The 15,821-nt window shown below is 39.5% G+C and overlaps 1 protein-coding gene across 1 annotated transcript; it reads left to right on the top strand.

Moving 5' to 3' along the window:
• The first annotated feature begins 165 nt into the window (after positions 1-165).
• Positions 166-2,723, top strand: LOC128740286 (paramyosin). The gene is made up of 6 exons (XM_053835825.1): positions 166-238; positions 300-596; positions 1,527-1,663; positions 1,901-1,986; positions 2,048-2,093; positions 2,535-2,723. The coding sequence occupies exons 1-6, from the start codon at positions 166-168 to the stop codon at positions 2,721-2,723; spliced, it is 828 nt and encodes a 275-aa protein (XP_053691800.1).
• The last annotated feature ends 13,098 nt before the right edge of the window (positions 2,724-15,821 follow it).

Below are 15,821 nucleotides of genomic sequence, written 5' to 3'. Positions count from 1 at the left end.
TCTTATCAGTTGCGTTGAAGGAAAAGCGATGATGATATGAACATGTACGAATTAGTTAAGCAAATTCTTCGTGATATACATAAACATTTACATTTGGTTTTACATAAACCAAAAGACTAGCACAAAATATTGTGATTTTTTCGATCATTGACATTCTTTTCAGCTATGGAGCCTGGCGAAGAGGATATTCTACGATTGAATAGAAAAATAAAACAACTAATCAGCGAAAACGATGCGTGTAGGTAGGAACATGTAAAATTTATGCATTTTATTTAAAGTTTATCCGATGTAAACGATAGTGGAAGGTCGTCTTCAACAGTTGGAAAATGAAAATCAAGCTCTAAAAGAGGAGTTCGTTCCATTGCAAAAATCATACAGTAAAGCAACCGAATTTTGCGTTAAGTACAAAATGGAACTGGAGCAGCAAACCACGGTGAAGGAACAACTTTACGCAGCCAACCAAAAGCACAAAGAACATTACAGCAGACTCTTGGGACAGTACAGCCAACAGCGTGAGGAAGTGAAAGTGCTTCGGCACAGTTTAAAATCGGTGGAGGCTACCAGAAGAGTTTCCCGTGTACCAGTGGAAATAATAGGTGAGTAGATTGTAGCAATATATTTTCCTAAAGTAAGAATAGAATTTGGGGTAGGGTTTCGAAATAATTTAGTTTAAATTACTGGCGAGGCTTTTTAAAAAAATACGCATAATATTCACCATAACTCTTCACAGGGACCCAATACAAATACATCATTACTAGCGTATCTAATAACTGGTTGGAATATATTATTTATCGGTCAACATTGACTCTCCCAGCATGATTAACCAATCAGGTCGTCTATAGCTACCTGTAACCTTTAGGTCTGTCTAATTTGATATGATGGCAGTTAAAGCTATACCGAAACATCACATATTTTAAACCAACCTTAAGATGGAACCTAGCAACCTAACAACCTAATGGATATCAAGGTCCATGTTGTTGTTCTGTCATAAAGCTGATTTGTGATCGTGAAATTACCTCATTAACACCCTAGTTTGATCCTTATTAGCCTCCGCTTGAATCAAAGCTTGGCTGTCATATTTCATTAATTTTCCCAAAAGCTCCGTCGCAACCATATTGAAAATAAAAATCCAATCGGAGCTGCCAAATCGCAATTAATTCCAGAGCACCCTTCAACGGTCGGTCAAGTGATCGCAAAATAAAAGCGAATCGCCAAAATCGGGTCAAAAGAGAACGCGTCGGCCAGCATGACATCAACCGTTTTAGAGGGCCACTTACACGTGCGAATCGGTGTATCAGAAACTATTGGACCCGCTGCGAGAAAGCCCCACCCGCGCTCCCGTCCACCGACGCGCGACCGACGGCAGCACTCATGGGTCGCGACTTCGCGCTATTTTTGTTGTGCTTTTTTTCTGCGCGGTGGCTCAACGCCACCGATGAATTAAATGCATTATCTGTTTCCGCCTATAACTCAAGTCTGATCATGAATTATTTAGCAGGTAATTGCGGATTTATAAATCGTTGCAGGAAAGGTCTCCGATATTGGCAGGAATGAAGAGCTGGAGAAACGATGTCAAGATCTGCAAAGCAGGTGTGACCGGCTGCAGCAAGATCTAACCGGGGCGTATGCCGCAATTGACGATTTGGAATTCGAGCTGGAGAGTGTAAGTTGTTTCTAACCAATTGAAAGCACAAATATTTTTTTGATCGCACTCAACAAAATACAATATTTATTTTTCTTGAAACAATTTTTAACACGTGAAATAGGTAGTAAAGCTCCGTGTAATTATAATTGTTTTTTTTTTAAGTTCAGAACGATTATAACAGATAATAAGCTATGTTTCTCCTGAGGGATGCAATAATTTCTCAAATAAACTAGAATTTCTCTTTTTACACTCTAGGTTGATTACTTAGAAGCTGAAAATGAACGTTTACAACAGGAAATTCAACATTTGAAATCAGGTTTACTTGGTCAAACTAGGAGCAGGTTAGTAACCAAGGTATAAAAAAGATTTCAGTGTCATTGAATCGCTCTTTTTACTCGGTAGACCATCAATGGTCACCCAGCCAGATAATGAAACTGCTACAATCAAGGTAAGAACCCAATCCCAATCATTTTTTTTTAGTAAACAGAAATATTCAAAAAGTAGACGATTTAGATAACTTCGATAACTGAAGTTCAGGTTTGTTCGAAATTGGGTATTGCAATAGGAACAGAAATAAACATGCAAAAATCATTATTAGAGTTAATCATAACATCAACCACTTTCTTGATTTTCTTCAAGTAATCAGTGAAATACTAGACAATATCATTACTAGTATATCATTCCACTCAGTTCTGGTCGTCGAAACCGATTTTAAAATCTGCAGAAACCTACCTGCACCGAACACTAACAATCCAATTCGACAAATCAAACAGACGTGCCCCCAGGGACATTCTGTCGTGCATGTCGGCGGCAGTTTATTTTTTGTTCGTTCCTGAAGTTTATCGCCCATTCAAAAAATGCGCCCGGTTGCAATTTTTCCCGCCTTCAGGGTCGAATGTCCCTCAGAGGCAACACCGGCAACAAAAAAGCTGCCATCGAAACGGTTCGCCTTTTGACACAATTTAGTTTGTTTGCCTTTCTCTCGTTCGGAAAGGGGCAGCAATCGCCTTCTAGTCAGTGCTACATGAACTGTGTAGTTGGTTCATTGAAACCTAAGCCAATGACAATTTTAGTTTAAAAAATGATAATTTAAAAAAATTTGAGTAAAATAATATGCCAACTTTGCAATGTTGTAAAGATTATTAAAGAGATTTAACGATCTCTAGGTAGTTTGAAGCAGATTATTATATTGTAGCGAACGCAGCGAGACTCAATCGAGATCTTGTTAGGTTAACCAATTATTTAAAAGCGCAGCAAAGTGATTATATCTGAGTAGCTGCCTGGCGCGACTTAGAAAAATAATTGCGCAAATGCTAATCAAATTAATGGGACGATTATTTTATTGACGATGTATCATAATTTAAAGTAAATTTTGGTTCAAAACTGCATTCCATTGTTGATTAAATCTATAAAGAAGAGAAAGTAATGCTATATTGAAGTAGTGCATATAATAACTCGCGATTCATTCGCCTCCAAATATCGTCCACAGCATATTCCGCTAGAACACGGTGCAAGACCGCGTATGTCCTCCGTGAGTAACGTCACAACTTCAAATACAAAAAGAACTACCAGTCTAATGAAGGTTTTATACATTGTCAGCTTCGTACGGCTGCGCATGCTCCTTGATCGTAGCGTTTTGCGAAGAGCAAAGTTGTCCCGATTTCGTGCTTGAATGCGCCGCTGGATCTTCTTAGTAGTGTCATAGTCTGCGGTTACTAGTAATCTGGCAATCTCAAATGCACGCACTCATCTATCACTTCTAATTTGTCGCCGTCAATGGTTACCATTCGTACGAGGTACCTTTTTTGTCTTCTTTGCGCCTTTTCCTACTTTGACTTTTAATGAAAATCGTGCCTCTCGTTTCGATGCCCGCTCGCCGGATCACTCCTAAGCAATGTCGAACAGTACACTCCTAAGTACTACTAGACAGTGTCAGTAGAATTATTGCACTAGCCCCGTAATTGTCCTGTACTCAAATAGCCAGCTGTGAAATCTGTCCATAAAAAAGGGTCACGTCCTAGAAAGATAGTTTAAGCCTAAGGCTTTGCTTTTGTGATTCGTGGGCATTTTGTATGGCTTCGGATTGGATGGCTTTAAGTAGATGTGACAAACAACTCGTTCCTTTCATTGCTCTGGAAGCTTCTCCTTCTCTCAAATCATGGCAATAACCCAGTACAGTGTTGAAAGATTCATAGCAGCAAAAAACTCAATGAGATTTCATGCACAAGAAATTTCAACTTTGATCAAAAGCGCCGAACTCACATATGAATTTCTCTCGCTATTATATGCGATGTCTCTGTTACTATGCGATGTGAACCAAATTCAGCTGTGAGCATTTTGCTTACTTCTTCCACAGCTGGCATTTCATACAACGAACCAGAGAGCGAAAGAGAATTAACCGCCAGAGAAAACATCAGCTGCGAAAAAAGCTAGCACACATTCATGAATGAAGATGGCAAACAAATTGGCAGAATTTACATTTTTCCTTCGCAGGAATCGACATTTTCTTAACTAGAAAGTAAAAAGCCTAATAAGAATTAGATAAACATGTAGTTTAAATGTGTGTTTCAGTTTAACTTTACGATTTATTTAGAGATTCATTCTCTTACGCTCAGTCACAGTTACGTATCGCACGAGAGAATGCCTATGCTGTTCAACAACGAATTTGTATGTATAGGTGTATAGCTCCGGGTAGCAGTTGAAGCAAAGCAGAATATGATCAAGCGGGAAGAAATATGTGTGAGTTTTGTGCTTCTTACCATGAAAACAGAAAAACTCACGCGTGAATTTTTTCTGCATAGGATCAAGTTGACATGATTCACAGTTGATTTTGATTTCTGATGAGTTTTGAGATTTCGAGTTTTTAACATCACTGACCCAGTATAGAGCTATCTCCAGCGTTTCTCGGCTATGTTTGTAAAGCTCTGCTAGCTGGTCTTTACTGGCGGCTTTGTTGGTCTTCTCCAACCCGATTTCTCCTTTGACCAACCCGATTTCTCCTTTGACTTCTTGAAGTTCAGGTGCAGAGACCATCTTCCATGAGCATTCCTAGGTTATCTTCCGTTCCGCTTCTTTCTGTAATTTCGCCTGAGGTGTTCATCGAAGAACTGCTTCCACATATCAGTTTTCAGCATGTAGCCCTTACGAGATTGGTACAAAGCAAAGCAAAGCCTAGGTGCTAGATTTCGGTTTCGAGCCTTGAGCTTCTGTTTTTTGTTCTAAAGACTGAGTTTGTACAGAGTTTTTGTTTGCAGCCAGTTGTTAGAGTACAGGACAATTGCAAAGCTAATGCTACGATCCTATTGACTCTAACAACTTCTCCCAGCTGTGCTTTGAACATACGACAACTGGGTTGAGCGAAAACCATTTTTATTCATTCATTCTCACAACATTGTACCCCTCCAGCTTCAGTAGCTTTCTAAATACTGGGTTCGCCGAAGAGCTGCCTCAGCTTGTGGTTCCTCCTTCTCCTCCACACACCGTTCTCATAAGATGGTCCTAAGTATACGACGTACAAGAACGGGGAGTCCGTAGCAAGCACGACTTCCTTTAGAAGAATTAATTATTCCATGCAACACCAGCTAATAATGCTGCACCGACGAGGATGACTATTAGCTCCAACGGACAGCGGTCGACTTCCGATAAGAATACGTCTGCTGTTCTGTTTCCCAGTTTCTGACGATCAACCGGTCTTCAGACATGTAGCCAACCTATCCGGGCCCATCGTGATAAACTCCGCTGCGATGCCATCTTTACCACCTGCCTTGTTGTTCTTGAGCTGCCTGAAGGCCCGCGAGTCCGAGACAAGTAAAACAAAAAATAGCACACTATGCGAGCTCGATCGCGCTCGGTTCCTACTGTTAACAGATACATTACTCTATACAATTCCTTAGTACGCCGTGGTATTGAATACACGAGCATAATTTGGCAACCATGCTATGAAGTGCATAAGAAACGAATCGAACGAATTCAGAAAAAAATTATACGCTATGCCCTTCGGAATTTAGGATGGTCTGGAGATTACAAGTCGTTTTGCGTGTTGATTGGTACGGAAAGCTTAGAGAGCAGACGACGTACCACAGATGCTCTTTTCTTAAAGGATCTACTCAGCGGCAGGTATAACTCGCCATATCTGTTGAGTCAGATAACCGTGTACGATGGACGTTCTTCGTTGAGGCGGGTTAGGCCTTTACAATTGACAAATAGAGTCCAAAACTATGCTAGAAACGAACCAGTATACAGAATGATGTCCATATTTAATAATTATCGAGATATTGTTAATGTTCAAATGACAGCAAATTAAGTGTAGTTTTAGATTGTTTTATGTAAATTTTATGTGATAATTAATTAGTTTCAATGATGATAACGGGCGAAGCCTATCAATAAGTTAATCAATAAAATAAAATAAAATAAGATACAGATACAGTTACAGATACAAAGTCCTCACACAGCACAGAACACCACCCATCGTGGTCTTCGGTCTTGTCAATCAGTCTTGTCAGCTTTCCGGGAAAGCCGTTTTCGTCCATAATTTTCCATAACTCTTCACGGTCGATAGTATCGTAGGCGGCCTTGAAATCTATGAATAGGTAGTGTGTTTGTTTGATTTTATCGATGTTTTTCGGCGAAATAGGGTGTGTGTAGGGACTTGGTATTCGCGACGAGGATCTGTTGCAGCACAGAGATTTGGCCCGTTGTCGATCGCCCGTCCACAAAACCAGCTTCCACCTTCCAATTTTCAACGAATCTACTTGCCAGCGGCGATAGACAGCTATAGATGATCTGAGAAAGCACTTTATAGGCGGCGTTGAGAATGGTGATCATTCGATAATTCTCACAATCCAAATGGTCGCCCTTCCAGTCCTCGGTAATTGCTCTGTTTCCCAGATCCTGACTATCACCCAGTGCTGACAGGCAGCCAACCTATTCGGGCTCATTTGGATAAGCTCCGCTGCGACTGACATCTTTGCTAACTGCGTTGGTATTCTTGAGCTGCTTGATGACTTCGAACACTTCACCTATTGTGCGGGTCGGCACATCACCATCATCTGCCGTACTGATGTAGTCATTCTCCCGGCTATCTTGGTATTCCATCTCTGCGCCATTCAGGAGCTCATTGTAGTGCTTCCACCTTTCGAAAACCTCACGTTCATCGAACAAGATTCCTCCATCTTTATCTCGACATGTTTCGGCTCGCGGCACAAAACCTTTGCGGAATACGTTCAGTTTATTGTAGAATTTACACGTTTGCTGAGCGCGAAACAACTGTTCCAGGTCCTCGCCCCTTGTTTCTTCCAGGTGATGTTTCTTATCCCGGAAAAAGCCGGCTTGCTGTTTTCGTTTCTGCCTAACATATGCATTAAAAATGGATTTTTTTCGGATGGTGATAAAAAAAACTAAGACAGCTAATTGAGTCTGATAAATTCCCCCCCCCCCCCATCCTTCCCTTTCCGCTCTTCCCCTCCTTCACCAAAAATTTTCATTTCTTTCCCCTACCGTCCCTTCATCAATTGTAGAACCATCGTTTCAAAAAAATATTAAGTATGCTATTATAATAACCTTCCACGGGAAATTTATCACACTCAATTAGCTGTCTTAGTTTTTTTTATCGCCATCCGAAAAAGTCCATTTTCTTAATGCACACGTTATATCGTTCCACGTTTTGACGCCCGCGCTTCATTCTTCTCATCTAACATCCTCTGGCATTCCTCGACGAACCAGTCATTACGTCGACTCCTCTCAACGAACCGAATGGCACCTTCGGCTGAGCCGTTGATGGCTTCTTTCACGCTATCCCAGCAGTCCTCGAAAGGGGCTTCGTTTAGCTCTCCCTTACCGGAAATAACGGCAAGTCTTTGGGGCATTTTAGCCATCTAAAGGTAGCGGTCAGAATCGATTTTTGTGCCACGATAGGTTCTAACATCGATGATATCCAAGAAGTATCTCTAGGTGTACCAATAGCCAAGGTGTACCAAGGAGCGTGTGCCGGAAGAAGGCACTTCGTATGGCCATATTTATGGAGGCAGCAAAGTCAATGAGTCGATGGCCGTTTACAAGTACTGATGTCAATGAATCTGAATCTAATTGGCCCTATGTTCTTTATCGCTATAAGCGGTTGTTTTCCATCTTTGATCTTGATCATTAAACTCATTTTGCTTTACTGAACCGTATGCTTCCTTAAAGTCTATAAACAGATGGTGGGCCTGCATACCGAACACTCGAAGTTTGTCGAGTTCTGTCACTAAGCTAGCATTTAGTCTGTTGTCGAGTATTCCTCTCAAAAATCGCATTGGTATTCTCCAACAACAAAGGATACATAAAACAATCTTAGTCTGTGGGAGGATAATTTTGTATGGAGAGTTGAAGAGTATTATACGTCCGTATTTGCTCTATCCGAGCCGATGGTTGTTATTGGCATATAAGACATACCAGGGCATGAAATCCACAATACAGTCATTCGCTCTCGACTTGTTTAGCAGGAGTGTTGATCTTTTCAGCTGCTTTGTCGTTCTTCAATTCTCTCGCTGCTCGCTGCTTTCTTCATCTCGTCGAAAATTGACGGCCTGGCTGTCATTTTTTGCAGCGGTGAAGTCTCTTTTCGTTAACTCTATCTTTTGATGTCGCTCCTTGCTTTCAGGCTTTTCATCTGACACTCGTTGGAACGCTGATTTTAACCACTCAAGTGCTTACTACTTGATAGTACTGCGGTACTCCTCGTATCATAGATGTGTTTCCCCTGCTCGTTCAGGTTGTCTCCAATTTTTTCAATAATCTGATTACCAATTTTTTCTGAATACTTTGCACCCACTCTCCCAGCTGATAACTGTTAGATGTTCAGCTGTCTCTCTTTGGTTAGTTTGGACGTTTTGAAAATCGGGTGTGAACCTTGCTTGCTACGAGATGTCACTTGCGCATACCTTTTAAAACACAGCTTGAGAAAAACGAAAAAGAAGAAGAAAAGATGACTGAAAAAATAAAATTTTGTCTTCTTTTTCTTTTTTCTCTGGCTGTGTTTCTTTTACAAACCTCAAAAGTTATAAAAGTCTTTGCCAAGCTACTACCAACAAAACAAAAAAAAGTTTGTTCCAATACATCCGGTAGTTTCTTAGAAAAAGGTACATAAAGTTTGAAAATCGTGGTTTTCCAGGAGCGGCGGTTTATTCCGCCGAAGTTGTTCCACGCCGCACTGGAATGCTTTTGTGTATGATCGTTTTTCGACCACTTCCCGTGGCCGGATCATTACAAATTTGGAATCAAAATAAGCGGAAAAGATTGCAGAATCGAATTCTGAAATAAAAAAATAATGACTTTTTCAAAATTTTTAGTCGTTCATGTCCCCTTAAGCACAATACAACAATGCTTCAAAGCCCAAAATTGTGATTCGATAGTACGTATGTTTCGATAATACGTACGCTAAACGAAGAAAAGGTGTACGTACTATCGAGGCATACCTGTACTGGAATTGATTGGTTGCAACCTACTACTTCATCTTCGGTTTTACTCAGACCAAGAGACCCACGCATGCCGTTTCAAGAAGTGTCCTGATGTTCCAATTGCCAAATCTTTAAGAATCGTTGTTCTTTTTCATTGTCGGAGTCCAGTAACAATTCCGTTGTATTTCTTTTGCTGGAAATCTCGTTCAGAGTTATCGCCTTACTGGAGCTACAATGCTTAGTTGTACGCTCCAGATTAGTCGCTCTTGTACGCCTCTCCCAAACATGGGATATCAGACACACACTTGACACACATTAGGAACTTTAAATTAATTAGGTACTAACTGAGAAATTTGCATCGGTCTAATTGTATTTTAGTCCAAAACCGGTGCAAAGTAATCTTAAATCCAAACCCAGGTTATCGGTGCATTGAGACATATATAAACACAATCAAAAGAGATAAATTGCAAAGAGTGCTATAATTAACTAAATATTGTAAATATTACAACACCAGTTTTCGCTGCAAAAACTTATGACATAATATTATAATGTGTAAACCTACTACTAAACGATGAAGAGTAACATGGTTAATTATCAATAAAGGCCAGTATAATTTCCGATTTTATCGAGTTAATTAAATTCGATATAAGCTGAACAAATCGATTTTTTCGGTTAATGACAGTGAAGCGACCGTAATGCTCGCAGCTTTTATGCTTCACAAATTTGTTACTGTTGTTGCTCCGGTCCGAACGCTTTATCTACGGCACATCTTTATTTTACCCTCGGGCAAGCGGTGACCGCGACTGACTAGCCGCTGCCTGATGTGTCGGTTGTGCCGTCCTGTCATTGACATTGGTATTAAGTGTCACGGTAAAGCTATGCACACGATCCGATCAGCTGAATGAAGCACGTTAGTTTAAATAGTTTGACTTAGTATGGTGCAATTATGATTGTTATTCATTGTTTCGGAACAATATATTAGAATCACCAGTGCGTGTTTATATTGCGATAACAAGTCTGACACATACATATTTTATTTAAAAAAAATATTCATAGCAGCAAGATTAAATCTAGTTTTTTAATCTTGCTGCTATGAATATTTTTTTTATATTGACCACAAAAAAAAATTATTTGTTCTAATTCCAGGATTCCGAAACAAATGATGATGAAGTTACTTTCAGAAATTCGAAGGAGGACAAACAATCCCGCCGAATTACACTGCTTAACCGACTGGGAACCATCAGGCAAAACTCACAGCTTCCAACACCATGAAACAAGCTCTGCTAGTTCGTGCTTGGTTACAAATGCGAAAACAAGTAAAATAATAAGTCATAATAATGCAATTAATTTCGAAAAAATAAAACGACCATTTAATTGCTGTGCGCATGTCACGCAGAATTTGCAGTTCAAAGGAGCGTTGTAAAAAGCATCTTATTAATAATCACATTTTTCCCCTCTTAATCACCAGCGCTCTTGAGCGGGCTCGTTCCTTTTACGTGCTCCTTTAGCAACACCAACTGTAGTGGATTGAACCTTGACCGCGTCGACAATTCGTTTTCGAAGGCGTCTGACTTTAATCTGACCGCGCGATAGTCCATACGCTAGGACCACAATCGCGCAAGGAAACAAGCAAATTTCACTTCCACCGAGCCTCCCCTTCCGACGTGTGTTCCTGAACCGGAGGGTCATTATCGAAAACAGATTACACAATCCATCGAACGGAAAGCAATCTACTTCAGGGACAAGGTGTGTCTCGGCATGGTACTTTGGCAGTGAAGCAAACCGTCAACCGTGCGGTTTGAAAAGTAGTTTACAATGCAGTCGCCGGGTCCAATATTGGCACTCACTACGAGGTCGTCACCTTCGGGAGAGTGCAAAATGAATCGGAAAGCGTTTCAATTAAGATCACAGTCTGGGTAAATTGCGCATGCTAACTAGCAAAAGTGAAAACACACAAATTGCACGCCCAAACTTCATTTCTCATAAAATTTCGAATTTTAATAATCGGTACATACCATTTTGAATTCATATATGAACATTTGTAATTAATGTTTAATAACTATTCTATAGTCAACTGTCTGCCACCTAAGCCATTTAATTTTTGAACAAATCTAGACAGCTGTCACAACCTGACTAACACTGTTTAACTTCACACAACCTTCACATGCCTATGTCATACGTTGAGTTGATCGGTAATTCAACTGATTTTTCAACAAACTGTAAGTGTACAGGACAATTGCTGGACTAGTATTAGGATCTTGCCGACACTAATAGTACTCCTAACCGATATTCGAACATATGACCACTGATTTGTTAGACCTGAATCGTACCACAAAACGAACTAGAAAGTCGTTCGTGTTTTTTGAATGAAAAATATTTATCTAAAATTCATATCAGAAGCTTGCGGATGCTTGTGGAACTACATATGACTGTAAAGCATTGCAGTGAATTGCAATCGGCATCATGAGGTGGCAGTATACACGAGCAACCACATCTATAATAGCAGCTTTCTACGCGGTTTGACTGACGTGGAGTTTTTCAGGTAGGTAATATGAAAATTAGTAACTTATTTTGATTAGAAATGTAATTTCAAAAAATATCACACAGGCAATATAACAAAATATCGATCCAGTAACATCGTTGATTAAGTAATACAGTTACATCACAAACTATAGTTTGTGGTTACATCTAAATATATATTCAGTAGATTCGTACCGCAGTGTACGAAAAATAAGTTTGAAAATATTATTGTAAAGCTAACGATGTTTACAAAAAACATTAATACTGACAAAAGCGAATCGTTCGGTAAGGTTTGATTGGATGCACTGTATCGCCCAATTTGGTACGACCATACACCTTATTTTTTGTACTGCCAATGCGTATGGAGCTTTGTCGAACGCCCTGTTGAAATCGATGTAGGGTATGTTGCTACATCGTTGTGATTGCCTATTCCCGTCCTATCCAACACAAATTATTAAAAATATCAGCATTTTTATGACACACAATGCAAAACTAGTTATTCCCTAATATTTTAGTTAGTTGTCTGTCATACGTGATCAATCAAAGTGAGCTGAAATCTATTTAAATGCTTTTTATCATTAAACAAGTCCTACCTGCCAAATTTCCTACGTTTTTTCATGCGACGAAGAAGACAATGTCGACTAATCGTTTTAATTTCCGTCATTCATAAATGAAAATAACTCACGCAAGGCATTGTCGTTATTCTACAGCCAGGAAAACTTTCCTGACCTGCAGAAATTTTGTAGAATAACATTTGTTATGCCGTCCTACACAAATACATGCGTGTTAGCTTCGTAAACATTGTTGTGATTTTTAGTTCCGACGATGAAAAATTTTGATGGACGGATTTTAAAACGGTACGACGAACTTTAGAAATAAAGTCAGTTGCTTAATTTCAATAATATGCTTTCATAGTCGCTTTTCTGTGATTTCAAAGTTCACAGATGTGAAGGTATGTGTGTTTTAGTCAAATCAGCACAAGAACTTTTGGAGTATTCATTAAATCTATCCAACAAATGATGAAAATTAGAATGGCTTTACTTATTACGACGGGAATTAGAAAAAACCCTATATCGCATCAAACTATTTTTTAAATACTTTTGATTAACGAGTTGACCAATATCATTGAATTCGTGGCTGTGGACTGTTTTCTCATAAAGGCGGCTTAAAGCAAGGCGAAGAGGAGCACAATAGGCGAGATGTATCGACAAAGTGAAAGTTAACTGGCGAGCTTACACAGACTACAAATTTAGATTAGGGGTATTCACGTAGCGCTTGCTATGTTACGTATACGATGTATACCGCGTGCATATTTCTGCTATTCGCATAACAGTCCCAGCTTCTGTGGAGATGGAACTGTTATGAGAATAGCGGAAGTATAAATACGCAATACATCGTATACGCAAAATAGCGTAAAGAACATAGATAAACCACTATGTGCAAAATCAATGGTCAGTAAAGTGGCTCCTGACGGGGACTTTGTTAATAAGCCAGTCGCAGTCTCACACAGTTCCGGTGCGTTAGGGGGGTTCATGTCGTTGGATACGAAAGTAACCCCGTTGTCTTCGTATCACTGCAGGACATCCTATGAATAGTGGCGCGAAGCTAGATCCGGCCAGAAGATCGTAGGGATCTCGTGTTACTTCATCAAAGGAAGCGGACGGTTCTGTAGACACTCCTTGAGGTAGATCTGCCCGTTTACAGTCCCGGTAGTCACGAACGGCGCACTCTTTTTGCCACATGAGCAGATCGCTTGCCAAATCATGTATTTCAGGGCAAACTTTGAAAGTTTCTGCATCCTTACTTCCTCCGGAACATCAAATCTGTGCTGGGCGATAAAGTTCAGTAGCCCCGCAAGCTGCCAGAGGTTCGCCTTGACGTAAGTCTCATCATCCATGATGAGAAAATAAAGCTTCGTCAGCGTCTCGGTGTACAATTTCCGGGCCCGTGACTTTTCCACCTTATTTTGCCGTTCGTCCCGAGTTGGAGCCTTCTACACTTTGTACGTATGCAGTCCCTCCCGGTCCTTGGCTCTCTGAACGAAAAACTTGGATAGATTCATCTTTTTGGCCACATCCCTGGCCCAAACATTGAGATTTCGCCTAAACGCCTCCACGCCACTTTTGTGATCCTGATCACTAACAGTACATCCATTCTGACAGCATTTTTCCTTCCATCCGATGCTCAGAGTTTCGTAGTAACGTTTAATCACACGACTCACCATTGACTGCACGATTCCGAGTTATTTTCCGATGTCCCGATGAGAGAGTTGAGGTAGTTGAGGTCCGCGAAACGGTACTCCGCGATATGGTCTTCAGCGAAATGTTATACAATCGGATTTTCAAGGTGCTTGCACAAAATAAATTCGCGACGTTGCTTTTCGTGTGACGCCATTTTTTCAAATTTTCGATAAACTGATCACGATAAAAATACGGTGTAAACAATACACTATAAACTGCTTCTACTCAAATTTTCAAGAGAAAATACCCAATGGGTAATTGGCAACATAATTAAAAATTATAGGCTTATCGCTCACTCGTTAGCGATAATAGTAAAAAAGATATTCAAAAGGGTCATTCCACGTAAAGTGACCGAGAGAATATACAAACGTGTAATCGCCCTTCACGGATTTGAACCAAATTTTGCCAGATTGTTTGTTTTCGGTCAGGAAGTAAAAATCCAAAATTTGGAACTGATCGGACATTCCCTCGATTAATGGGACCACCTCCATTTTCAAGGAAAATATCTGTGAACTGTGAACATTGCAAACTATTAGGCCTTCTCCTGTTTAAGTTAGTAAGTAAGTAGTACACAACTCTCCGCTTCCAGTAGTACACAATTTCTTAGGCGTTGCTTCAGCGACCCTCACTTATCTTATTTTCCGCTCTTTCCCCTTCACGTCTGCTCCCGTTCGTTCTGTTGGATCCTATCTAGTGCTCAAAAAAATGACAGCCCTGCATGAAGGTGAATATAAAACCCATTCAGCGCATACAGTTTTACCCCTGGTAGTATTATTTTATCTGTTAGCTTATGTACATGACTACTGAACTGCTGACAGTATTTGTCTTTCTCAGTTTTCTACCCTTCAAAACAATTCATTCATAAATTGCAGTGCTGAATGATTGCTTGACTAACCTATCAGTTAATTTTTCTTGTTCTTGACTGATATTTTAGATCTCAAAATTTAGCTTTAAAACTGCCTGCTTTTCAAACCAATCAAAACCTGAATGAAAGAAATTAATTAAAATTTTGGAGCAATGTTTACGTTTATTGTAATTTCGTTTGCCATTGTCGGCAATTCTGTTTTCATTAATTACCTTTACTGTTTTTACGCAATTAGGCCACTACAAGTATTTTATAAAGTTTTTATCCTTCTGGTGTTGGGCCACTGAAGGGGGGGGGGGGTGGTCGAAAAAAAAACATAGAGATTGTTTTAATCGAGCAAAAAATATATGCGTTTTAAACTTAAAGTTTAAACGTGAAAATCAAATCAATTCTTTCTTTTCACATTCACGTTATTATTTTCCATGCAAAATCCTACAAAAAGGAAGAGAGAAATGATAGAAAAAATTTCCAGCCGATTTTCGGAAATTCCATTGTTTGTATTTCCATTTTTGTTTCGTGTTAGAAGCGTTAAGTCTACTCGTACACTCGTATTTTTCGAGTTTTTTAGGCTGCAGAGCCCACCGGCAATTAATTTTATAAAAAAATTCACGTATACCATACAAATTATTTTTTGCCTCCGATTTTTCTAGCTAATTTCCAAGGGTGGGGTGATAAAAACTTTAAAAATAATTTACAATGGCAACATTGTTGAATATTTAGGCCTTCAGAAAATACAACAAAAAAGCGTTGAAAAGATGTTTAAAGACGACGAAGAGCTGTCGAAATGACAAAAATAGGACAAAAAAACTTTTTTTCGTTTTTGAATGCATTAAAAAGACGCTAAAACATGCAAAGCAACGAAAATATAACAAATATATGAGGGAAAGGAGGCGAAAGAATGCCAAAAAGGCAGTAAAAAGGCAACAATTTTTGCCAACAAACAGTACGACGTAAAACAGCGAAAAGGACGGTAAAATAGATAATGAAAAGATGATAAAAATTGAAGAAAAGACGGAAAACGACGACGAACAGACGGAAAATAGCAGACGATAAGAATAGTGTTGAAAAAATTATTTTCATCCTTGTTTTTAGCTGAAAATGATGGTAAAATAATCTCA

The sequence above is a fragment of the Sabethes cyaneus genome, chromosome 3, assembly GCF_943734655.1.
Source record: "Sabethes cyaneus chromosome 3, idSabCyanKW18_F2, whole genome shotgun sequence".
NCBI classification, from domain to species: domain Eukaryota; kingdom Metazoa; phylum Arthropoda; class Insecta; order Diptera; family Culicidae; genus Sabethes; species Sabethes cyaneus.
This window is presented reverse-complemented; position numbering and strand designations above follow the sequence as displayed.

Coding starts and splice junctions, on each gene's coding strand:
- LOC128740286 (XM_053835825.1), top strand. CDS start 166: ATGGAGCCTGGCGAAGAGGATATTCTACGATTGAATAGAAAAATAAAA. Junction 1,664..1,900: donor TGGAATTCGAGCTGGAGAGT/GTAAGTTGTTTC, acceptor TTTACACTCTAG/GTTGATTACTTAGAAGCTGA. Junction 2,094..2,534: donor ATGAAACTGCTACAATCAAG/GTAAGAACCCAA, acceptor TCCCGCCTTCAG/GGTCGAATGTCCCTCAGAGG.